Source organism: Pongo abelii, chromosome 14 (genome assembly GCF_028885655.2).
Source record: "Pongo abelii isolate AG06213 chromosome 14, NHGRI_mPonAbe1-v2.0_pri, whole genome shotgun sequence".
Lineage (NCBI taxonomy): Eukaryota > Metazoa > Chordata > Mammalia > Primates > Hominidae > Pongo > Pongo abelii.
The window spans coordinates 33,588,248-33,613,175 of NC_071999.2; the positions used below are offsets into that span (position 1 = coordinate 33,588,248).

Sequence of the window (24,928 nt, forward strand, 5' to 3'; positions counted from 1 at the left end):
ATTCTCAAAACTCAGCTTTTCATAATCAGAAGACACTCTTTTAAAAGCAGCTGCATCTGAAATCATAGCCAGTAAAATATTTCAGAACATGAAACACTCATCTCTTAGGGTTAAAGAAAAGGGTCAAATGAACTTGATATTTCTCCATCTCTTAACACATAGGAAGGGGCTTGCAGAGAAGATTTGTAAATATGACTTATCCTAAATTATGCATATTGAACCCTTCCCAACACTGTAAGAATTTAGATCATTTAAAGAAGATTTGGATATATTTTTTATAACTTATAGATTCTTTTCAGGCCCTCGAAAACCTAGTAATTTTCTTATTGTTTAAGATTTGTATAATACTACTACACTTACATGAACTACTCCTCCACCCCTAGCCTTGTAGGGAAGCATATTTTTTTTTTTTTTTTGAGACAGAGTCTTGCTCTGTCGCCCAGGCTGGAGTGCAGTGGCACCATCTCGGCTCACTGCAACCTCCACCTCCTGGATTCAAGTGATTCTCCTGCCTCAGCCTCCTGAGTAGCTGGGATTACAGGCGTGCACCACCATGCCCAGCTAATTTTATATTTTTAGTAGACACAGGGTTCCATCATGTTGGCCAGGCTGGTCTCGAACTCCTGACCTGAGGTGATCCGCCTGCCTCAGCCTCCCAAAGTGCTGGGATTACAGGAGTGAGTCTCTGTGCCTGGGCCTGCCTCCTGTTTCTAACAGCTGCATCTTTGTCCTTGATTCCCTCTCACACCTGTTCTGGGCATCTGAGAGATCATTATCTCAATCAGTCCTTTTTCCTGCTTCTCTTCCCTGCTGTCTTCACTCTTGCCCCTTCACCGACTCTTTCTAACATCTGCCTAACAAACTTTGGTCTGTCCAATCATGCACATGAAACACAAACAAAACCCAACTTTCATTCAAACCAAAATCCTGATTCTATTTTTTGAAATGGCCAACTTTCTGAAAAGAATGATCTATAAAATTTAGCTGCCTCCATTTTCTTCTTATAAATTCTTCATTCCTAACAATCTGGTTTATAGTTAAACTGCTCACCAGAAGATTATGCAAATGACATCCCATTTGCCAAACCCCATTGATCTTCCCATAATCATTAACTGACATCATTGGTCATTCCCTTATCTCAACATCGTATCTTCCTTAGCTCTGAGATATTTTCAGACCTCTCTTCTCTATGCCTCTCTCATGCCTCTTCTAGCTTCTTAAATTCTAAAGAGACACTCACTACATACTAGATTTCAAAATCCTGCTGAGTACCTGCCTAAAGTATGCAAGGCACTATGCTGTGGAGACAAAGCAGCTTTTAAGAGGGGGCTAACCAAGCAGGCTGGGTAATAGGGTTTGGGTGCCCAGGGCCAAGCTTAGGCAAATAACAGAAAAGAGCAAAGTAAGTGTAATTTCAGATCGTTAGAGAGCACTAAAATTTAGGTCAGAAGACCCAAATTCAGCTGACAAGATGAAGTACAAGAATAGTACCCAAACAGGAGACAGGTGAGGTAACAAATGGGGAAAGAGCTAGAAAGAGGGAGGAGGGTTCTTGCCAGACGTGAATGAAGCTGAATTTGTCCTCAGTTTACCTATCTATGTCACCAGACTGACTTAAGAGTAAAGTCAAAGACGACTACAAAAAGTAAAATAAAATAGGGTGCTTGTTCTCATACGATGCCTCAATGTTTTCTGTGAAATGTGCATAATGATAGTATCTACCTCACAGGATTAATTGAAAAAATATATGCAAAGAACTAAACCCTGGCCTGACATGTAACAAATGTTAGCTATCATTACTAATATTCTATCCTCTAAGCTATTTAACATAAAGCTTAAGTAAATATAATTAAATCATTCCAGCATCAAATCTAATTTACTTCTTAAGTGTTTAGCATACTCAAAAGTACCCCGTATTAGTTAATACTGTAACAAACCATTTAAAATAGGATATAAACTTGGGTGTAAGACTCAAAATTAGGGGAATTTTCTCCTTGCTGAGCCACTAAAACAACTCTTCACACTGGTCACCAAAAGCCTATTTTCAGGGCTTTATGATCCCTTTTCAGCTACTTTTGAACTACTTTCTAACCTCTCAATACTTTCTTGCCCTTTTGATTCGAAGATGGCATAGCCTTTAAAGCACGCTCCCCTTCTTCTGGCTGTCTTTTGAATTCTAGTATTTCTTAGGTTCACTCCTACTTTTTCCTTCTTTTCAAAGCCTTTCCAATATGTGACACTACCTTAGCGTATCATTCGTGGCTTAAATGGTATCCTGTTTCCTACTTTCTCCCAATCTTAGTCTGTCCTTCATGCTGCCACCAGAATTTTATTTTTTTAATGCCAAATGTTTGTGAAAAGACCTCCATTATCTCCTGTTGTCTATAAGAAAAAGCCCTAAACCTCAGCATACCATAGAAGGCCCTTCATTTTGGCCCAAACCTGTCCCTCCAACCTCATCTCATTTTGCTTTACCTATTCACCCAGAGCTCCAGCCACAGGGAAATGTTTTCCATTACTCAGATAACAACATGACTTTTCACAAATCTCTTGCCTTTCCACGTTCCTCTTCCGTGAATGCTGTTTTCTCCTGCTCCCAACAACTTTCTGGTTTAGCCCCTTTCTCTATCAAGAATTTATCACACTGCATTTTATTATTTTATTATTATTATTTGAGATGGAGTCTTGCTGTGTCACCCAGGCTGGAGTGCAGTGGCGCGATCTCTGCTGACTGCAACCTCTCGGGTTCAAGCGACTCTCGTGCCTCAGTCTCCTGAATAGCTGGGACTACAGGCATGCACCATGATGTCTGGCTAATTTTTTTTTTTTTTTTTTTTTGTATCTTTAGTAGAGATGGGCTTTTGCCATGTTGGCCAGGCTGGTGTCGAACTCCTGACCTCAAGTGATCTGCCTGCCTCGGGCTCCCAAAGTGCTAGGATTACAGGTGTGAGCCACTGCACCCGGCCCATGCTGCATTTTCAGTATCTGTTTACATGTCTATTTCCCCAGGAAAATATATAAGCATCTTAGGTACAGGGAATTGCCCTTTTCTTCTTTACAGCTCCAGAATCTAGTACCAAGCAAATGTTCAATACATATTCATTGAACTGTGAGCAATCAGCAAATGTTAAAATGATTTTTAAGAAAAGATTCGCAGTTTTACAATTTCTCAGGTGGAATTGATGGAAAGAAAAAAGATGCAAACGAAACACTCCCACTCAAATCTCAGGATTAAACATGGCTATTGTGAAGGACCAGAAGACACCTAAAGGACAGCATGGCAGAACACTTAACATCTGGAACTTCAAAGTTGTATGACCATGGCAGTGGATATACATAACATATATGGCCTTATCATTTTCCTCTCTCAAATCCTTCGATGGCTTTTTAAAGACAAAGCCTCATCCTTAATCTTGCCTACAAAGGCTGCATAAAACACCTGTAGCTAGGTCCCATGATGCATGCCTGTAGTTCCAATTACTCGGGCGGCTGCAGCAGGAGAATCGCTTGAGCCCAGGAGTTCAACGCAGGCCTGGGCAACATAGCTAAACCCTATCATTATTTAAAACAAACAAACACAAACAACAACAAAAACCACTTGCCTCCATCTACTTACAACCTCATCTCACAGTACTCTCCACTTTACTTTCTGAACTTTAGCCAGACTTAGGCCTCCTTTCCAGTTCCGTTTTGCACAAGCAGATATGCACGTAATGTTGTTTTAAATACCCTACTACCCCAAACTAGTTCGCTCTTATCCTTTAGCTGTCAGTCCAAAGATTCCCTAAGGTGTCTCCATCCTGTGGCAGCAGACTATAAGGCCGTTTTATTACATTATATTTGAACAATACAGAATAGTGTAATGAGCATGGATTCTAGACTCATAAATATGTCCTTAGGCATATTTATTTAAGCCCTTCATGTCTCGGTTTCTTCACCTGCAAATTGTAGTCCTAAGGTTATTGAAAAGATTAAAGGAGATAAAGGATGTAAGCACTTAGAACTGTGTTGATAACGCAGTTCAAAGAGCCCAACATATGTCGGTCATGATCACATTTACTTAATTTGCCGTCACTATCATCCCCTCACTCCCCTCTCGCCCCCGGAGTACCACTGCTCCTCTAGCCCAGAGGTCACACCAGCCTGGTCCTTTTTTGTATTCCTAGCCTCAGCACAGGGTTCGGAACATACCAGGCCTTCAATATTATGTTTTTTAAAAATGACAAAAGCCTTGTGTCCCAATTTTGCTTTCTTAGCCGAACGATCTCAAGCAAATCACTCAAATCACCTATGCCTCGTTTACCCTTCTGTGAAATGTAATAGCTACCTCAGAGAGGTTTTGTGTTAAATAAGGCGATGTACCTACAAAAGCACACTGCACATCTTAAAATGCCGTACAAACCGTAGATGTTTATTAATAAACCGGAGTCCGTGTCTTCCCTCCCCTCAGGCACGTCTCGTCCCGACCCCTCCCTCCTCCCAGCCCACACCCTTACTGCGCCCTTGGCCCTCGGTCCCTTGGGATTGCAAGCGTGGGAGCCTCGGCCCCGCGCAGCTCCCTCCGGCGTCCCGCGCCCTCCTTCCTTCCTCGCCCGGACGGACGCACTTCCGGCGGATGTGGGGGGGCAGCCCTCGGAAACGGAAGTGAGCGGCGGGGTCGACTGACGGTAACGGGGCAGAGAAGCTGTTCGCAGAGCTGCGGAAGATGGTGAGTGGGTACCCGGGCGGCCGGAGTTCCACGCGGGCTCGGGACCGTGGCTTGGCAGAAACAGGCAGTCGCCTCCCAACCCGTCCCCGGTGGCGGCGGCAGCGTGGGGCTGAGGCCGGCCTCGGGCGCCATAATCTGTCGAGTCACGGGGTTTGGGTGGGTCGTGGCTGTCGCCGGGGCCCGTCACTGGTCCCACTAGCAGCGCTTCGGCTTCATCCTGCTCCTCTTAGCTCGGTTTGCGCCCTTCCATCCCTTAGACCCCAGCAGGCCCAGACCTCCTCCCCTTACTTGGCGCAGAAGGGAAAATGCAGCCGCGAAAGTGCAACGTTCTGTGGGGTGGCGCTGCCGACCCTTTCCTCGAGGGGTAACCTCTGAGAGCTCAGAACCCTCAGACTCCTCATCTCCCCCAGTCCCCGCCCTTGTAACTGCCTGGTAAACAACCCACAATTATAGGTCGCATTTATGTAACGCAGCTTTGCTGTACAAACTTTTTTGAGAGCTTGTAGTGTGCTAGGTGTTAGAGGGGAAAAAATCAGACAGTTGCTATTCCCCGTTTGTCAGTATTGTTAGTACATCTCCTCCCTCCCTCTCCTCCCCACCACTTTCTCTTTCTTTTTAACTTAGAAGTTGTGGTATTTGAGAAGAATACTGAGTCACCATTGCCACAGACTCTGATATCGGTACTGCTGGTAGGCCATCCATCCAAATCTAGAAAGTTTCTATTGGTAAATACTGCTAATCGTTATTTAAAAAGTTTTTTAGGCACTCTCAAATATAACTAGTAGTTAGGTTTTCGTAGATTTGCCTTTCTCGGCTCCTTCCTTTATTAGAAACAGTAAGTACTAATCCTGATATTTTACAGAAGGAAATTGGGAAAAATGACAATAACAGAATCCAGAAGTCAGAATTCACCTTTTCTTTGTGCGTTGAAACCTTCTGTTGCTTTACAATAAAGCAGTCCAGAAGGAGGAGAATGTTGATATAGGGAAGTAATAGAAGATACATTTGGAAAGCAACAATCACACATCTCTGCTGAAGGTCCCCAACCTCTGGTGGTTCAACAATCTTCTGACTTTATGATGGTGTGAAATCCATACACAGTCAGTTAGAGGCCGTATTTGAGTACCAATACAGCCATTCTGTTTTTCACTTTCAGTACAGTATACAATAAATTACATGAGATACCCAGTACTTTTTAATAAAGTAGGCTTTGTATTAGATGATTTTGGCCAACTGTAGGCTAGTGTAAGTGTTCTGAGCACATTTAAGGTAGGCTAGGCTAAGGCCTGATGTTTAGTAGGTTAGGTGTGTTAAATGTGTTTTTGACTTTTGACATTTTCAATTTAAGATGGATTTATTAGGAAGTAAACCCCATCATAAGTCAAGGAGCATTTGTAGTCCTGGTAGGAGTTCAGCTCCTTGGTGCAGATGAGTAAAACAAGGCCAGAGAGGTTGGTGCTTTGCTGGCAGTCACAAAGTAGGTTAGTGACAGTCCACACTAGAGTCCAGATTCTTTTCCTTGTCCACCATGACTTCTTGTATGTAGGGGAGTTGGAACCTATTATGCAGGTTCTTTAGGTCCAGGCTAAGGAGTCTGAACTTTGTGCTTCAGACATCGATGAACCAACAAAGATTTTCTAGCAGTTTTGTTGGAGGAGGTTTTGTGCTTGAGGAAAACCTTGATATACAGAACTGGAAAATGGGTGAGTCTAAAGGCTGCAAAACCCAGTAGAATGCTATTGAAGTTATCCATGTGTGATAGGCTGGACTAGAGTGGTATAGTGAAGAAACCCTGGAAAGGATAAAACACCTGACTAAATCAAATATAGAAACAAATTAAGAAATCAGTTAAAAAGTTGACTTCTCAGAATATTTTCTTCTAGAATAATATAAAATTTGATACTAAAACTACCTGTAGCTGTTTTACATTTTTCTGCAGAATCACAGGGATATTGGACTTGAGCAACAAGTGATTTAAAGTTAGTGGCTTGGGCCATGCATGCTGGCTGACACCTGTAATTCCAGCACTTTGGGGAGTGCTAAGGCAGGAAGATCGCTTGAGCACAGGAGTTTGAGACTAGCCTGGCCAGCATAGTTGAGACCTTATCTCCACAAAAAATAAAAAAATTAGCCAGGCGTGGTGTTGCATGCCTGTAGTCCCAGCTACTTGAGAGGCTGAAGCAGGAGGATTGCTTGAACCTGGGAAGTCTAGGCTGCAGTTAGCCGTGATTGTTCGACTGCATTCCAGCCTGCATGACAGAGCAAGACCTTATCTGAAAAAGTAAATAAATAAATAAATAAAGTTAGCATCTCGTGCTTTGCCTGTTGTAACACCATGTTTTCTTTGCTTGTTTAATATATTTTCATAAGCTGAAGCCCTGGGAGGTAGACATGTATCTTCAGTATCTAGCAGAGTACCTGATACATAGTAGATGGCTAATAAATATCTGGTGATTGTGCATTTCACAATAGCGTAGGGTAATAATACACCAATACCAAATGCACTGTCTTTTTTGTTTTGTTTTATACTATCCTGATTAGATACACATAGTTTTTATAGGTAGTGCTATCTTCATATAGAAACCAAACACTTTCTGAAATTCCCTTTTTTCCCAGCTTCTCTACTTTTCTTTATCCATCCTGTCTGTTAATCCCATTTCTTTGTTGTTCTTCTTGTCCTCAGGGAATAGTATTCCCGAGGATGCTGTCTTCAACTTTTTTATTCTGTGTTAAACACTCTAACCTAAGGGAGCGGTTTTTCCAGGGGAAACAAATTCAACCATGCCATAACCTTTCAGAGGCTTTCAGTTTTGGAATAAAACCCACATTTCTTTGCACGTAAGACGTTTCACTTTTGTATTTCATCAGCCTTTACTTCTGCCTCACTGGAAACATATTTAGCCAGTTATCTCAAACTACCTGAAGCTTGTTCATTTATATTTTCTTGCCTTTATTCATGTTATTTTTTCCTGGAATGCCTTTCAAACTGACAGCATTCAGAGATCACCTCAGGAATCCTTCCCACTCTTAAAAAATTTGGTATTTTCATTGTACCATGTGTGTCTCTATCATATCATAATGTTTAAGGCTTGCTGTAATTGTCTAGTCTGGACATTTTGATGGGCTTTTATTTTTCTGTCTCCTACTTAAACAATATTTTTGACACAGCTGTTTGGGTGTGTGTTCAAATTTTTTTTCTATTTAATAATGTGTTTCATTTGTGTTGTAGAATGCCAGAGGACTTGGATCTGAGCTAAAGGACAGTATTCCAGTTACTGAACTTTCAGCAAGTGGACCTTTTGAAAGTCATGATCTTCTTCGGAAAGGGTATATGGGGGAGTTATGACTTTGATTTTGTTATGTTTCTGTGAATTTTCACAATATTCTTTAAGTATTTTGATAGGCTATACGTGTGTATTTAGTTGGCAGATGGCAAGTAATATACCTTACATGGGGTGCAGAGGGGAAGAGGCTTAGATATCTTCTGTAGTGGAAGAGGTGTCTCATCAAAGTAGTAGGTTCCCAATGTAGAGCATCCTCCTAGGCAGTGGTGCCCATTAGCATGATTTGGTAGGATTCTTTTTATTTTTTTGCTACTGATAACTTAGCCATTTGCCTTCTTGTCTTAACTATTAGAGTAATTCGCTTTTCTTTGGGAGGCACTAGAACATAGCAGTTGAGAGATTAAACTCTGGATTCAGTCGGCCTGGGTTTGGATCGTGGCTCTGCTATTTACTAGATGTGTGCCTTTGGACAAATCACATAATTAATGTCTCAGTGTCCTTATGGATAAAATAGGCCTAATAGTAGTCTATATCTTCTTTTGAGGAATAAATGAGTTAATACCTGAAAAATATTTTAAATAGTACCTGACATTAGAAGCACTCAGTATGTATTGGCTACCATTTTTTTTTCTTTTCTAGCTTTAGCATGCAGTTACGCCATGTTTGTGATTTCCTTTTTGTTTCTGTATGTTTAGGTCTCAGTTTCTGGTACTAGACCATACTCTGTGCAGGTCACTTTTCTGCTTAATAAAATAAGGATAACACCTTTCCCCCATAAACATTTTGTGTTTTGAATTTTTGAATTTTACATCTAATTTTAAAGTATTTACTCTTATTTTTTTTTTATTTATTTATTTTTTGAGATGGCATTTTCCTCTTGTTGCCCAGGCTGGAGTGCAATGGCGCGATCTCCACTCACCGCAGACTCTGCCTCCCGGGTTCAAGCGATTCTCCTGCCTCAGCCTCCTGAGTAGCTGGGATTACAGGCATGTGCCACCATGCCCGGCTACTTTTGTATTTTTAGTAGAGACGGGGTTTCTCTATGTTGGTCAGGCTAGCCTTGAACTCCTGACCTCAAGTGATCCGTCCACCTTGGCCTCCCAGAGTGCTGGGATTACAGGTGTGAGCCACTGCGTCTGGCCGTAATTTACTCTTATTATAATAGAATGGCATTCTCATGCTGGTGTCTGAGTACAAATATAATCCCTCATTACAGACTTTCAATTTTGTAGTAAAAAAATGCAGCATATAGCCTGTGAAATTGGAGATATAATTTGATATTTATAATCAAGTTGATTGGCTAGGCAGTAACTAAGGTCTGAAGACTTTTTTCCCCCCACATGAAATGTTCCTTCTTCTTCCTGATTGGACTGGGGCAGGACCATTTTCAAAACCCACTTCCTGGATAATGTTTGTTAAAAAGACAATATTCAATAAACAATTGTTGCAGGGTTTCTAAGGTTTTTATTAGCTTTAAAATCCTAGTTTGGATAATAAGGTAGTCATCTTTATATAGCTAGAGTGATGAAGACCAGTGGCCTGTTTCTAGTTGTGCCTTACCTAATATACTTTATACATAGTAGGTGTTCAGTAAATGTTAAACCTATTGTTCAACATGTTTATTAAAGATATATTAAATATTGACTGTGTTAGACCTGAAGGGAATAGGCTTAGATATTTTATATAGTGCAAGAAGTACCTCATCAGAGTAATAGCAATAAACATACATTCATTGAATTTCTTCTAGATGTAGCACCAGATTTTGGCAAGTTTTCCCTAGTGATTGAAGTCTTGACCACCAATGTCTATAATGGATATGTTCTTAAATTATTATATATACTTTTTTTTTTTTCTTTTGGTGTGTGGGTCTATGAATTTTTTGCGCATGTATCAATTCCTATGACTGTCAGCACAATCAAGATACAGAACAGTTTTGTCACCCCAAAAAACTCTCTCATGCCATCCCTTTATAGATATGATTTTGAGCTTTGGATATTGAGTGATATTTAATCTCCTCTAACTGTTGTTTTTTTTTAATGTCCTTTCAGTTTTTCTTGTGTGAAAAATGAACTTTTGCCTAGTCATCCTCTTGAATTATCAGAAAAAAATGTAAGTATATTATTGTGTCCTTATTTTTATCTTCTAATAGATAAATACTTTTACTAATATTGGTTTCATTTTATTAAAACGATTTTGGTACTGAGGATTTGCCCATGAAGAATATGAGGCATTATTTTCAAACCCCTTGTAGGATAGACTTAAAAAATATACTGCTCCTCTAAAGCTCTCTTTCTATGCATCCTTCCCTGCCTTTTTAATGTACGTCTCCAAAGGGTGATCCACTTCTCCATACCTCTCACAGGAATTTTCTCTTTCGATAATGCTGTTTCTTTTATATTTTTTCCTGCCATTTTTGCTGTTGACTTCCAAGTTCATGTCTCTAGTTTTGACCTCTTTCTTAAGTCCTGCATCTCCGAGTTACTGTAGGACACAGCCACTAGGCACAGTAGGTACTTCGATGAATATGACATAATCCCCATCCTTAAATAACTTAAAATTTAATGAGGAAGACAAGCAGTGGGTAGGAGAAGGTTTCGTAAAGTGCTAGAGAAGACCAAGGATGTGACAGCCACCTGTGCTTAGGGCTTTTTTGGAAGGCTTTATAGAAGAGGAGGGATCTTTGAACAGTTTTAGACCAGAAAGTTTACTCCTAAAAAGAGGATAGCATGTATACATGTCCAAAACACAACTTAAAGGATTCTTAAATAAACATTTAGAGGAAGAAGAAAAAGGTTTCTGACTACTTGGGGAAGATGATGCAGTCGTTAGGTAACAGAAAACTGATCTGTATTTTGTTTTTGTTGTTTGTTTCGCTTTCTAATAAGAGGATAGACCTGCCTATAAGAAAGAGTAGAACAAATAATGTAATTATGAAATTGAAGTTCAAATTAGATGAGAAAAAAAAGTTCCTCATCGATTTAAGTGAATTCAGGTTTCAGGTGCAGAAGTTGACAGCCCAGAGTATACTTATAAGTATGTGAGTATGATTATAAAAGCACAGTTGATCATCTTTGAGAACTAATGGGAGAAATGAAAATTGCTTGTAGATGGGTACATATTCCACTTTTGTATAAAGGATCTAACTAAAAAATAAGATTGTCTGTGGTAACATTGATCCCTGAAACCGTTTCTTAAGTGGACTGTTGAGTGAGCTGTGAGCATTTAATAAAGTAAGCAGTGATCATCAGCATCTGAATGAACTCAGCAAATTAATTTTAGTTCATTCTTTTACTAAATTGCCAAATGGGTCAGTCAAGGGATCAAATTATCTGACAAGGGATAAGATTGAGGATTATATGGTGGATTATTAACCAAGTGAAAGTAGTGTAGGGTAAAGTATATGAGGTTGATAACTGTACCCGGATAATAGTGATTAGGGAATAGTCAATTTGGAGGGAATATTTTGATAGGGCTTTTTGGCCTCTGTCTACATCTTAGGTAGTCAGGTGGACACGTAGGAAGGATAAGTATTTTTCAAGGACTTGTGGGCAACCAAAGAAAGAATGTATATTAGGTTTTTGGAAAAAGGGTTGAGAAGGATAGTTCATTCTGGTGAATAATTGAACTATATCATGATGATAAAATAGACCAAAGTCTAGACCAAAATTTAAGGAAAACATTTATAGAGGTGAGTGTGAAGTTCTGCGTTTGGATTCAAAAAATGAATTCTACACCTTTGGGCAGGGTAAAGTGACTTGCTATGTAAAACTTCGCTATTTTAATTGACTGTATACTCACTATAAGCCAGCAGATTACGTTAGTTACTAAAAAGAAAGGTTAATGCAGTCTTGGGCTTTGTTAATAAGATGGGGCTCAAATCAAGGGAGATTATATTATTTTCCTGTGTATTAGTCTGGCTATTAGATTTGGAATATTGGTTTAGTTCTAAGCAATACATATTAAGAGAAACTGACAAATCTGAGTGAGACTGGCTGGAACTGTGAAGAATCTAAAAACTTCAGAGATCTTTTTGAGACTTATATCTACTGCATCTCTTCTTTAATCATTTAGCCAGCTAATGGCAGTCTCACTCTTTATGTGACTCTTACTGTCTATTATAAATCCTTCAGCATGGATTGTGTAGTTGAACTATGTGGGCACCCCACTTTGCTAAGTAAACTTGGGGCATATTGCTTAATATTCTTTAAGCCTTAGTCTTCTCATCTGGAGTTAGTAATAGCCCATCCTTGGCATATTGCTGGCCTCTAGTAGCTCTGCATGATTGGGAGCTTCAGTGGTGATAGTGATGGAAGATGGCCATCATCATTTGTACCAGTGGTTCTCAACTAGGAGAGGATCATCCTCCTGCCCCCTACGAGGGAACAGTTGGCAAAGTCTGAGGACATTTTAGGTTGTCACAAGTGGTGTGGTGGGGGGTGGGGGATATAATATTGGCATCTATGGGGTAGAGGCCAGGGATGCTCCCAAACATCCTACAGTACACAGGACAGCCCGCCACAGTGAAGAATTATCTGGCCCAAGAAATCAGTAGTGCGGAGGGTTGAGATACATACATAATGTCTTCCAAACTGGATTATAATCTCCAAGGTAGACTGTTCAGTTTTGTTGTGTGTTGCCACAGAGCCTAATTTTGCACACGGTTGCTGACTTACATGTTGATTGGTAATTACAGTATTAATATCACATTACAAGATGGCTGTATTCATCAAAATTTACATAAATTGAATTTTTATACATAAAATTACATTTAGTGCTGGATGTGGTGGGGTGTGCTTGTAGTCCCAGCGGCGTGGGAGGCTGAAGCAGAGGATTGCTTGAGCCTGGTAATTCGAGGCTGTAGTGCTCTATGATCGTGCCTGTGAATAGCCACTGCACTCCAGCCACATAGCAAGACCCGTCACTTAAAATAAAATTGTATCGTCATGAGGATAGGCCAATATTTAAAGCAAACCCTTCACTTAGAACTTCAGATCATATACGCATAATAAAATACTGCAGGTTTTCCTTAAGGACCATCTGTCAAAATTTGCTGTGTAAAGCTAAAGTAATTAAAAAGCATTTGGTTAGTCACCTTACTTTCAAACTTCATAGTCATATCCCAAGTAGGTGCTAATCTTTCAATAGATTTTTGATCAAAATGACCTTTTTGATTACTATTAGAAGACAATGTTATCAAGAGAGTAGCGTATAATAAAAAATAATGACAAGAAATGACTTTACCTCATAATCACCTTAGCTCAGACAAATCTTTGTAACAGTCTGTTTGCATATTACATTCACTATCCTTAGGAGCCATTTTTGGAAACTGTTTTAGAATCCATGAGTCAAGTCGATTGATTTTGCCTGAAATACATTAAGTTATGGTCAAAGTTCCCTAAATGTAATATCAGTACTTAGTGAAAGTATGATCCAGGAAAAATTGCTGATTAGTACCCAATACAAATTGAATAAACTTTGGAGAAGATGTTTGTTTTTCCCCTGAGGCAAGTACCAAAAATAAGTGGAGTTTAAACATTATAGTTTAATTAACAGGATGATTTAGTGGTCGGATTATTTCTTTTGCTGAATCCTTTTAAATATATACCTTCATACTTAGAAATTAACTATTTTTGTCAGTGCATGTGACATTTTCTGGATCTCAAATTACACCTTTGCTAGTTTTGCAGTACTTTTAATCAAAAGCGCTAAAATATGATTATGTCTTGTAAATCTGCTTTTGAAATAGGAGACACATTCCTTAATTTATTATTTTTATAAATTTGGAATTTTGGTAGTAATTTTACACTGGTAAAAGTACACCTGCATGCTAAATGAAATATAGACATATGCGGTCTAAAATTTATCAGAAAAAATTAGTAAAAATACTTAGTTTTTATTACAGGTATGGATATTAAAATTCTTCATCTAACTGTTGTGTTATATATATGCCACTGCTAACTGTTTTGAAAGTAGAGTATTGAGTGTAATGTTTAAAACTACATTGTCTTTTGTAGTTCCAGCTCAACCAAGATAAAATGAATTTTTCCACACTGAGAAATATTCAGGGTCTATTTGCTCCACTAAAATTACAGATGGAATTCAAGGCAGTGCAGCAGGTGAGTTGATGGATCTCTGTTGCATATGTGTCGATATCATTCATGAGGACTCTTCTGTTTTCATAACAGCTATTTATACCTTATCTACCTTACAACCTATTCTACTTCCTTCCCCCTTTTTAGGATATGACCTTGATTTCTACTTCATAGAGGGAAAAAAGAAGCCATTAAATGGAAAACTTCAAATTATAGGCTCAGTGTCTGAAAACTTACCTGCATCTGCTTTCATGTTTTTCTGGGTTTTTTGGGTTTTTTTTTAATGTATTCCATTGAATTTGAGATCCCTCTAAGAATATCCAAGTGGAGGTGTCAAGTATACAATTTGTATATAGTTGGATATACCTGTTGCTAAGGAATAAGTACTTGGAAAATGTCCTTCCAATTATGTAAGAACCACCCTCCTACCTGTGCTTTGGATTCTATCCTGTTACATTACTTCAGGAAAATCCCTTTATCAATGATGCCTTCTCAAGCTGATATCTTTAACCTCTCTCTGCTTGCTCTGTCTCAGCAGTAGCATTTGAACCGCTGTTGTCTTTTAAAACAAAAAAAAATTGTTATCAATTTCAAATTCCTTTATAGTAACTTGTCTCTCATTGAGTGTGCTTTTGCTTCTTGAAAAGTTGTCTACATTTGCTTTCTATACTCCTTTCCCTCCTATTTATTTAACCCACTGTTTCTGTCTCCCATGACACCAATGAAACTGCTCCTGAACAATGTGGACATTTTTACCTTCACTTTACTTCATCTCCGTGTAGTATTTGACATTAATAATGGCTTCTTCCTTTTTTCCTTGGCTTTTATTTTTTTACTTTGTATTTATTTTTTTGATATAGGGTCTCATTCTGTCATCCAGGCTGGAGTGCAGTGGTATGATCATAGCTCACTGCATCCTCAAACTCCTGGGCTCAAGCAGTCCTCTTGCCTCAGTCCCCTGCAGTCACATGCTACCTCACCTGGCTAGTTTTAAAAATTATTATTTGTGGAAACGGGCTCTTGCTGTGTTGCCTAGGCTGGTCTTAAACTCCTGGCCTCAAGCTATCATCCCACCTCCTTGGCTTTTAGAACACCACACTTTCCTGATGTCCTCCTTTCTGAATCCTTATTCTCAGGTGTCTCTGTGTAGGTTCCATTTGTTTTGCCTGTTTCCTAAAATGCCAGTTTTGTTAGTGCCCCATCTCTAGTCCTTTCCTCACCCTATTTCCTACTTGTGGCTTTAGTTATCAATTATATGTTGATGATTCCATCTGGGCATGGTGCCTCACACCTCTAATCCCAGCACTTTGGGAGGCCAAGGCGGGTGGATCGCTCAAGCTCAGGTGTTCAAGACCAGCCTGGGCAACATGGCAAAACCCCATCTCTACAAAAAAATAGAACAAATGTGCCAGCCGTTGTGGTGCACACCTATAGTCCCAGCTACTCAGGAGGCTGAGGTGGGAGGATCATTTGAGCCCTGGAGTCAGAGGTTGCAGTGAGCCGAGATCGTGCCACTACACTCCAGCCTAGGTGACAGAATGAGACTCCGTCTCAAAAAATAAAATACGTTGATGACCCCCAAGGTACAATTCTCATGAGCTATAAACCTGTAGGCTTTTCCAATTGGAAGTCCTACAGGCACCTCCAGTTTTACATGGACAAGTACAGAATAACTCATAATCCTCCACATACTCCTTATCCATATGAATAGGTTTCTGCCTAAGGCAGAAACTGGATAATTAGCCTTGGTTATGTCACCTAGCACCCATCCTAACCTCTTCCCCTGCTCCCTCAAATCATTCATTCAGTTTATTACTTGCTCTCCCCACCATTGCTACTATGTTGGTCCTTGCCCCTGCCAGACTTTATCTGGATTACTGCAATACTCATCCCTGCTGCCCCTCCAATCCTTGTTAACATTCTAATCAGAATAATCTTTGTAAAACACAGATTTGATTATGTCATTCCCCTCACTTTACCCTCAGAATAAAAATAAAACCCAACACTTAGTGTGGCTCTGTCCATGAATTGTCTCCTTGCTTCCCACCACACTTCTTATCCTCTTAAACTACTTGCAGTTTCCTAATTCATTAGGTTCTTTCACTGTTAGGCTTTTGCACACATTTCTCCTACTGGTGCAGATTCCTTTCTCTGACCTAGCTAAATTGTCTTTTTCAATAAATTTCTATTGGCCAAGGGGGGTGGCTCATGCCTGTAATCCCAGCACTGGGAGGCCGAGGCAGATGGATCACCTGAGGTCAGGAGTTCGAGACCAGCCTTGCCAACATGGTGAAACCCCGTCTCTACTAAAAATAACAAAAATTAGCTGGGCGTGGTGGCACATGTCTGTAATCCCAGCTATTCGGGAGGCTGAGGCAGGAGAATTGCTTGAACCCAGGAGACAGAGGTTGCAGTGAGCCAAAATCACATCATTGCACTCCAGCCTGGGCAACAAGAGCAAAACTCCATCTCCAAAAATAATAATAATAAGATAAATTCTACTAATGCCATCAATTGTGTTTGGCTAAGTCATTCTGGAAGCTACTCGTTTTCCAAAGAGAAAGCTCTTAAAAAGCATGGTTTTGAGTAACCTAGGGTTGAATCTTGGCTTAGCCATCTACTAGTCTTAAGAACTTGAGTAAGTTGGAGAACTTTCTGAACCTCAGATTTTTTAATTTAATGTGAAATAAGGAGAACAGTAAGAGTAGCATAGGATTATTCTGAAGATTAAATGAAATCACATGTTTGGCACAAAATTGTTAGCTTCCCTTTTTATTTTCCTCTTACTCAGATTTCAACTGCAGATTGCTCAAATTCTGGATTTAAGTTTTTAATACTATTTGATCCAAATATCTTTGCCCAGAATTCTCTCTCTTTTTTTTTTTTCTTATCTCTATACTTTTGCAGTTTTGGGTTGTCAAGATGTGTAACAGCTGCCTGCTCCTCCCTGCTTTTGATGCATTCTTAGGACTGTACTCTGATCTAACTACCAGACCCCTTGCTGTCTGGTTTAATTTACAGGTTCCTATTTTTGTTTCTTCCTCTTCCTCCCACTTCCTTTTTTTTTTTTTTTAGGTTTGACAATCTAGAGAAATTTTTCCACACTGTAAAGATTTTAAATATCTCTATAGAACATTAGTAATTGAAAATAATATATTTAGTCTGGATACATTTTGTTGGGGGTGGGGGGAATGTGAGAAACTGCCTTCTTAGATTCTTAAAATACTACTATCATTTAGTCAAAGACCACCTATTTTGGTAGTCTCTGGCAATATCTAAAATTATCTGCATTAGCTGGGCTTGGTGACATGGACCTGTAATCCTAGTTTTAGTGGGAGGATCACTAGAGCCCAGGAGTTTGAGACCAGCCTAGGCAACCTATTGTGTTGGACTTTCTTCAGGAATTTGATCATCCTACATGTATCAGGAATGAGGCATGATGTTAAGCTCTGGGATTTTGCATTTTATGACATGGTATGTGCTGTAGTTTTCCTGAGCAGAAGCAAAGCCTCAAAATACATGCACACCAGGTAGGATTATTAAATGTTAATGAAAAGTATAATTTCAGTGTCTTTACAACTTAGTTTGTGTATAAAATATGAACTAGTGTTTTTTTCCACTTGTTAAATTGATCTTGTATTTGGTTTTGCAAATTTTCAAACAAAGAATAAAGAACATGAAATTAGACTGTATAGTCTGTCATCTTCCCCTGAGTTTTTTCTAATCTTGTCCCTTCATACTTTTCCCCAAAGGTTCAGCGTCTTCCATTTCTTTCAAGCTCAAATCTTTCACTGGATGTTTTGAGGGGTAATGATGAGACTATTGGATTTGAGGATATTCTTAATGGTAGGTGTCATTCAGTACCTTTTTATGGAGCCCTTGTAATTTAAAAGGCAAACAGCTGCAAAAAGAATAGGCAAAATTCTTGTCCTCATGGAACTTACAGCTGATTGGGTTCACTTGTGTTTATTCATTGCATTAAGATAAAATTTAATGGTAGTAACTGTTCTTTAACTGTTTTTAAAAGTGAAGATTGGCTGGGTGCGGTGGCTCACGCATAATCCCAGCACTTTGCGAGGCCGGGGTGGGCGGATCACCTAAGGTCAGGTGTTTGAGACCAGCCTGGCCAACATGGTGAAACGCTGTCTCTACTAAAAATATAAAAATTAAGAAAAAAAGTGAAAATTATTTTTGAAATTCTAAGAGTATATAGTCATTTCAGTCTAGTAATGGTGGTTATTCAGTTCATGTCCTGAGCTTCAAGTGTAATATGTCAGTCTGATATTTCTAGGGTGACTTAAACAGTGATAATTATTTCAGAATTCACATTGTTGTTGGGATGTGACTGGTGTTGTTTTTGTTTGTTTAGTTTGATTTTGGGGTTTTTATGACTAGCATTTTAAACAACTGTAAGATAAATCTTTCTTTAAAAAGTAGCTCCCCAAAAAAGTAATTTTTGTACTTCTACAGGTGATAAATAGGAAAGAGGAATCTGTCTTTTTTTTTTTTTTTCGAGATGGAGTCTTATGCTGTTACCCGGGCTGGAGTGCAGTGGCGCGATCTTGGCTCACAGCAACCTCCGCCTCCCGAGTTCAAGCAATTATCCTGCCTCAGCCTCCCAAGTAGCTGGGATTACAGGTGCCCATCACCACACCTGGCTAATTTTTGTATTTTTAGTAGAGATGGGGTTTTACCATGTTGGCCAGGCTGGTCTCGAACTCCTGACCTTGTGATCTGCCTGCCTCGGTCTCCCAAAGTGCTGGGATTACAGGTGTGAGCCACTGCACCCGGCCGAATCTGTTATTTTTAATAAAATTCCCTGAATAATTGTAAATGAATTTAAGTAAGAACAATATATGCAGCATCCTCTTATTTTTTCTGGTCCCGAGGAAGATAAACAAATACAATCCTGTCCAATGCTGCCTCTGCTCGTTATGCCCCAGCAGTGCGGGAGAAACAAAAATATCCAACAGGATTAAGTTTTATTAGTTTTGCTTGGCTGCTGATGTCCGGTAAGGAAATGCTGTGGACATAACAGAAGTCTAGTGAGCCTCCTTTGAGAATCTTCCCTGAGGGAGCATTTTGGATGCAGGAAAGGCTGGGATTCTTAAGCTTTTACATTGAACTTAGACCTTATTTAAAACTACTAAGGTGATAGTTCAGGTCTTTAGTTACAAAAGCATTCACTTAAAAATCTGCTTCTGTAATTCTGTTTAAAAAGAGGGAGAGGGACTTAGGAGCATTTATCTAGTCAGTCAAATATTATGTGTCAGGCACTGGGCTAGGCTCTGAGTATACAGCTGTGAACAAAACAAATATCTGTGCTTTCAAATGGAGGAGATAAACACATAAACACAAATATACAATTTGATAATTCTAGGAATAAAAAGGATGTTTTTGGGTTGGGAGGGCACATACCTCTGGGAATACAACACAGAAGTGGATTCCTGAAAGAAACATGAAATCATTGACCTAGAAGTAGAGGGAGAGTATTTCAGACAGAAGAGATCAGTATGTTCAGGGTCTGTAACCTGAGAACAGCTGAAGAACTCTGAAAAGTTTGAGATCTTACTGTACTTTGAAGCTAACTTGTTAGCCTGCCATGAATTCATGGTTGCTGGCAGAAGACAAGAGACTCCTAAAGGACAGTTTCTTACTCATAGCAAGAGTATCAGTAGCCAGAGTATCAGCATTTCTTTTGGTTCCCTTAGCCCCACTTCCTATGGGGCAGCTAAGAAGAGGGTAAGGTGAAGCCTTGTACATTGAGTGTGTTATGTTAAGAGGAGAGGAACTCCATGTTCAGGCCACCTCAGCCTTATAACTGGCAGTAAACCTGCCTGTCCTGTGCTTCTTTGTCTTATGAGGCTGAAACGGCTTTGGAAAGATAGCCTAGAACAAAGGCAGTTTAGTGTCTCTGCTCCCAGCTTGCAGAATGGAGAGACCAATAGAGAACTGTCTCCCAGCATACATAAGAGCACTTTAAGAAGGCCCATATGGCTGGCATGTTTTGAGCAAAGTAGAGAGTAGAATAAGGTTGAGATCAAAAAGCTCAGCAAGGAACAGATGAACCAGGGCCTACAGACCATGAAAAGAAGTTTAGAATTTCTTCAGAATGCAAAAAAAGGCCATTGAGCAGTTTTAAGTAAGGATGTAATGTGATGGAATTATATGTTTAAAAAGGTCACTAGCTGGCCGGGTGTGGTGGCTCACATCCATAATCCCAGCACTCTGGGAGGCAGAGGTAGGAGGATCAGTTTAGCCGAGGAGTTTGAGACCAGCCTGGGTAAGATGAGACCCTGTCTCTACAAATTTTTTTTAAAAAATTAATTGGGCATAGTGGTGTGCAGCTGTAGTCCCAGGTACTCAGGAGGCTGAGGCAGGTGGATCACTTGAGCCCAGGAATTTGAGGCCACAGTGAGCAGGGATCACACCAGTGTACTCCAGCCTGGGCGACAGAGTGAGACCCTATCTCAAAAAATAAAAAATAAGCCACTTGCTATCTTGTGGGCATCTTTTAAAATTCATTCCTTGTGTCTCTCTAAGGTAGCTATTAGGAAAAATCACCTGTTTAGGTAGATGATTTTTTTTTTTTTTTTTTTTTTGGAGACAAGAGTCACCCAAAGCACGATCTTGGCTTACTGCAACCTCCACCTCCTGGGTTCAAGCGATTCTCCTGCCTCAGCCTCCCAGGTAGCTGGGATTACAGGTGCCCACGACCACACCTGCCTAATTTTGTATTTTAGTAGAGTCAGGGTTTCACCATCTTGGCCAAGCTGGTCTCAAACTCCTGATCTCCGGTAGTCCACCCGCCTCAGCCTCCCAAAGTGCTGGGATTACAGGCGTGAGCCATCACGCCCGGCCAGGTAGGTGATTTTTATCACAATGAGACCACTGTATTTGGGGTAGTTGTTTTCTTGTGGGAGCTGTCATTGCATAATATACGGATAACTTAGGGCTTCACCTTAGGGACCTGAATTGAATTAGCTGTTCCTTTCTGCTTCAAATAGTTTACCCTCATTTTTCAGATCCCAACCTAAATATTACTCAGAGAGTCCTCCGTTAACTACTGTTAGTCTATTCTTGCATTGCTATAAAGAAATACCTGAAGCTGGGTAATTTATAAGGAAAATTTATTTTGGCTTATGGTTCCTCAGGCTGTACAGGAAACAGTGCTGGTATCTGCTTCTGGTGAGGGCCTCAGGAAGCTTACAATCGTGGCAGAAGACAAAGGGGAGCCAGTGAATTATATGGCGAGAGGGAGCAAGAGAGTGAGAGGGGGCTGCCACACAGTTTTAAACAACCAGAACTTGGGTGAACTCAGAACAAGAACTCACTTATCCAGGGGGGTGGTGCTAAACCATTCATGAAGTATTCAACTCCATGATGCAGTTACCTCCCTCTAGGGCCCACCTTCAACACTGGGAATCACGTCTTTTTTTTTTTTTTTTTGCTCTGTCACCCAGGCTGGAGTGCAGTGGCGCGATCTCGGCTCACTGCAAGCTCCGCCTCCCGGGTTCATGCCATTCTCCTGCCTCAGCCTCCCGAGTAGCAGGGACTACAGGCGCCCGCCACCACGTCCAGCTAATTTTTTGTATTTTTACTAGAGATGGGGTTTCACCGTGTTGGCCAGGATGGTCTCGATCTCCTGACCTCGTGATGTGCCCACCTCGGCCTCCCAAAGTGCTGGGATTACAGGCGTGAGCCATGGCGCCTGCTCGGAAATCACATTTCAACATGAGATTTGGAGGGGACAAACATCCAAACCATATCAACTACCTAATCTAAAGTAATACCTGCTCTGTCACCCTGCCTTATATTAATTCTTTGCATAACACTTATCTGATATTTTTCTTATTTATTATTTGTCCAACTTAAATATACGTGTCAGGAGAGCTGGAGATTTTTTCTTGTTAACTGTTGTGTTCCCAGTACCTGATAGGGGGGCTTGATCCATAGTTAAGGGTCATGTTGACCACATTCTTATCACCTTTGACCCAAAACACAGTGTTAAGTCTATAATCAGAGTAGTTTGTTAATCTAAATACTGTGTAAAGACTGTGACAGTATTGGAGATGATGACTTTTTTGCCTGCTTATCAGCGAAGTACTTAGGCAAGTTAATTCTGTACATTTTACAAGATTAAGAAGGACGTATAAGGACACTAGTAAAATCAAAAATAGACTTTTTCTTAATGCTGGAAGGGGACTTTCATGTACTCTAATCCCCTAACTGGAAGATGAGTAAATGGAAGCTCACAGAGGCTCAGTCCTCACTCAGTCTCATGGTGAGCTTGTGGTACAACAGATGTAAAACCCGTCTCCACCAGTGCCTTGCTTACATGATATGCTGTCTTTTGGTGCAAGTGATTTATTTAATAAATGCATTTTATTAAAGAAGCTTTAAAAAGCAGGGTGTGGAGGAAAGTTTAGTTACATAAATGAGTATATTCTTTGTGCAAAAATTTGAAATATTACCATTGAAACTCAGATTTGCTGTAGTGACCCTCAATCCCATTTTTCTCGTTCCCTAATTACCGGCTGTTTTAGTTTGGTTTAGTCTGTCCTTCCAGATTGTTCTATGTGTCTTTCTACAAATACTAACATATGTAGTCAAAAAATATTGCCTTTTTTTTTTTTAAGTTGAGCTTTTGAGTGCCTTTTATATACACAGCAATTTATTAATCTCCAGTCTCTTAGGAGGTCCAGTGAGGAAACATCCACATTGGTTTTACTGAACTGTTCCTCTTGGTAGCCATCATTATTATGTGCAGGGTTATTCATTCTTACAAAGTGATTTTATGATTTAGTTCATTAGGTTTTTCTTCTGTTTCTAGTCCTATGTTGAGTAGAGGACAAAGAAAAAGGCTCTGTCTTTAGGAGGCTTGTGCTTGGTATTAATTTTAAAAGTTCTTTTAGGTGTATAATCACAGTTAAAATAAGGCTTTTGTCTGACTCTTCTGTAAACACAAAAGTGACGATTTTTAAAGGTTTTCTTAAGAATTCTTACGTTTGTGTGTATACAACAGGTCAGAAGACAATACAGATAAAACATTTTTGTGAATTAAGAGATTGTTTCCCGTCATGTGGGAAGCCACTAGAAAACTTAAGAACTTTGAAAAAAGAAAACTTTTGTCAATCTGTTTTTTCTTTGTAAATCCACTATTTTGAGATATTATTGACATACAATAGAGTACACCTATTTTTAAGTGTACAGTTCTGTGAGTTTTAATTAACATGGAGCCGGGTCTCCTAAATAGAGGAGTAGAATGTTTTCATTGCCTCACAAAGTTCCCTTGGTCCCTTTTCAGTCAGTCACCCCACCCCAGCCCCAGGCAATCACTGGTTTGTTTTCTATAACTTTAGGTTAGTTTTGACTCTTCTGGATTCTCATGTAAGCAGAATCATTGAATTTATCTCTTTTTTGAGAGTCTTTTAAAATGTTTGTTTTTGTTTGCTTTCAGATCCATCACAAAGCGAAGTCATGGGAGAGCCACACTTGATGGTGGAATATAAACTCGGTTTACTGTAATAGTGTGCTGTTCATGGAAACCGAGGGCTGCGTCTTGTTTATAGTCATCTTTGTACTGTAATTTGATGTACACAACATTAAAAGTACTGACACCTGAGAATTTCTGCTCTAGTAGTATCAGTGATCATTTAAAATTTGGGGGGGTCTTTGGTTTACAGCCACGTGACAATTAAAAGCACTAAAGGGAGGTCATGTTAAAGCTCTTAATTTATATTAAAACAATAGCCTTTGTCTTTAAAAAAGTTTTTGCTCATGAATATTATAAAATGATCTACAGGTTTCAATTCAACCTGTTTCTAGGTTTTTTGTAAATTTAGTTTTGAATAAGCATTATAAGCATTTGAGTCTGTAAACTTTATAGTAGCATCTTTCAGAATAAACATTTTTAATTGATTTCAGTGGCAACTCTCAAATTGAGTACAATATGAGATATATGAGTATCGTCCGTTAACACTCATAAGAATAATATTTACTGTATCAGTGCTATTTTAGGATTATAGTTATTCTTTGATTCTTTCAGGTTAAAAAGTAGAAGTTCCAAGGTTTTGATTTTGGTCTGGTCTTTAAGTGAAAAATTAAAGCAACCAGTAGATGTAGGTTAAACTTTTACTTCATAGACTTAATATGTAATTAATATATTGCCAAGCAACACTGTTAAAGAAAAGTAAAACTCATTTTTTCATGTTTTTAATTTATATATTACAAGATACTATAAGGTATTCTTTATGAAGTTGGTATATAAAAATTTACATTTTTAGAACATTAGTGAATGGGTCATCTTTTACAATTTAAAGTATATTTTGATTTTCAATTTCTTAGGAACATCTTTGATTAGATAAATTACTGATTTGAAACATTTGGCAATGTCTAGAGACTTTTTGGAGTTACAACTTTGGGGGTGGGCTGCTACTGGCATCTAGTGGGTGGAAGCCAGGAATACAGCTAAAGATCCTACAATGCATGGAACATCAGCATCAATTTATGGTCTTGTGACTAGTTGAAGACACTAAAGGGAAATGAATTTAAAACTCACAATTTATATTTGTACAGTAGCATTCTATGTCTTTAAAAAACTTAGACTTAGGAACATTCTAAAACCATCTACATACAGTTTGCACTCTGCAAACAAAATCATTTGGTTCAAAATGTCAGTAGTTGCTAAAGTTGACAAACCTTGAGAAAAGTCAAGTACACTTAAAAAAATTTTTTTTGAGACAAGGTCTCACTGTCGTCCAGGCTGGAGTACAGTGGCGAGATCATGGTTCATTGAAGCTGAGACCTCCCAGGCTCAAGCAATCCTCCCACCTCAGCCTCCC

General features: G+C 39.5%; 1 protein-coding gene across 1 annotated transcript; it reads left to right on the forward strand.

Annotated features, from left to right (window-relative positions):
• Positions 1-4,634: 4,634 nt before the first annotated feature.
• On the forward strand, positions 4,635-23,709 carry POMP (proteasome maturation protein). The gene is made up of 6 exons (NM_001132434.2): positions 4,635-4,708; positions 7,938-8,035; positions 10,041-10,101; positions 14,007-14,108; positions 17,837-17,930; positions 23,545-23,709. Exons 1-6 carry the CDS (start codon positions 4,706-4,708, stop codon positions 23,610-23,612), a joined length of 426 nt encoding a protein of 141 aa, NP_001125906.1. The 5' UTR covers positions 4,635-4,705; the 3' UTR covers positions 23,613-23,709.
• The last annotated feature ends 1,219 nt before the right edge of the window (positions 23,710-24,928 follow it).

What these genes read in the sequence shown, in the direction of transcription:
- POMP (NM_001132434.2), top strand. An exon ending in CATGATCTTCTTCGGAAAGG is followed by an intron (nt 8,036 to 10,040) that starts GTATATGGGGGA and finishes ATGTCCTTTCAG; the next exon opens with TTTTTCTTGTGTGAAAAATG. An exon ending in ATTTGAGGATATTCTTAATG is followed by an intron (nt 17,931 to 23,544) that starts GTAGGTGTCATT and finishes GTTTGCTTTCAG; the next exon opens with ATCCATCACAAAGCGAAGTC.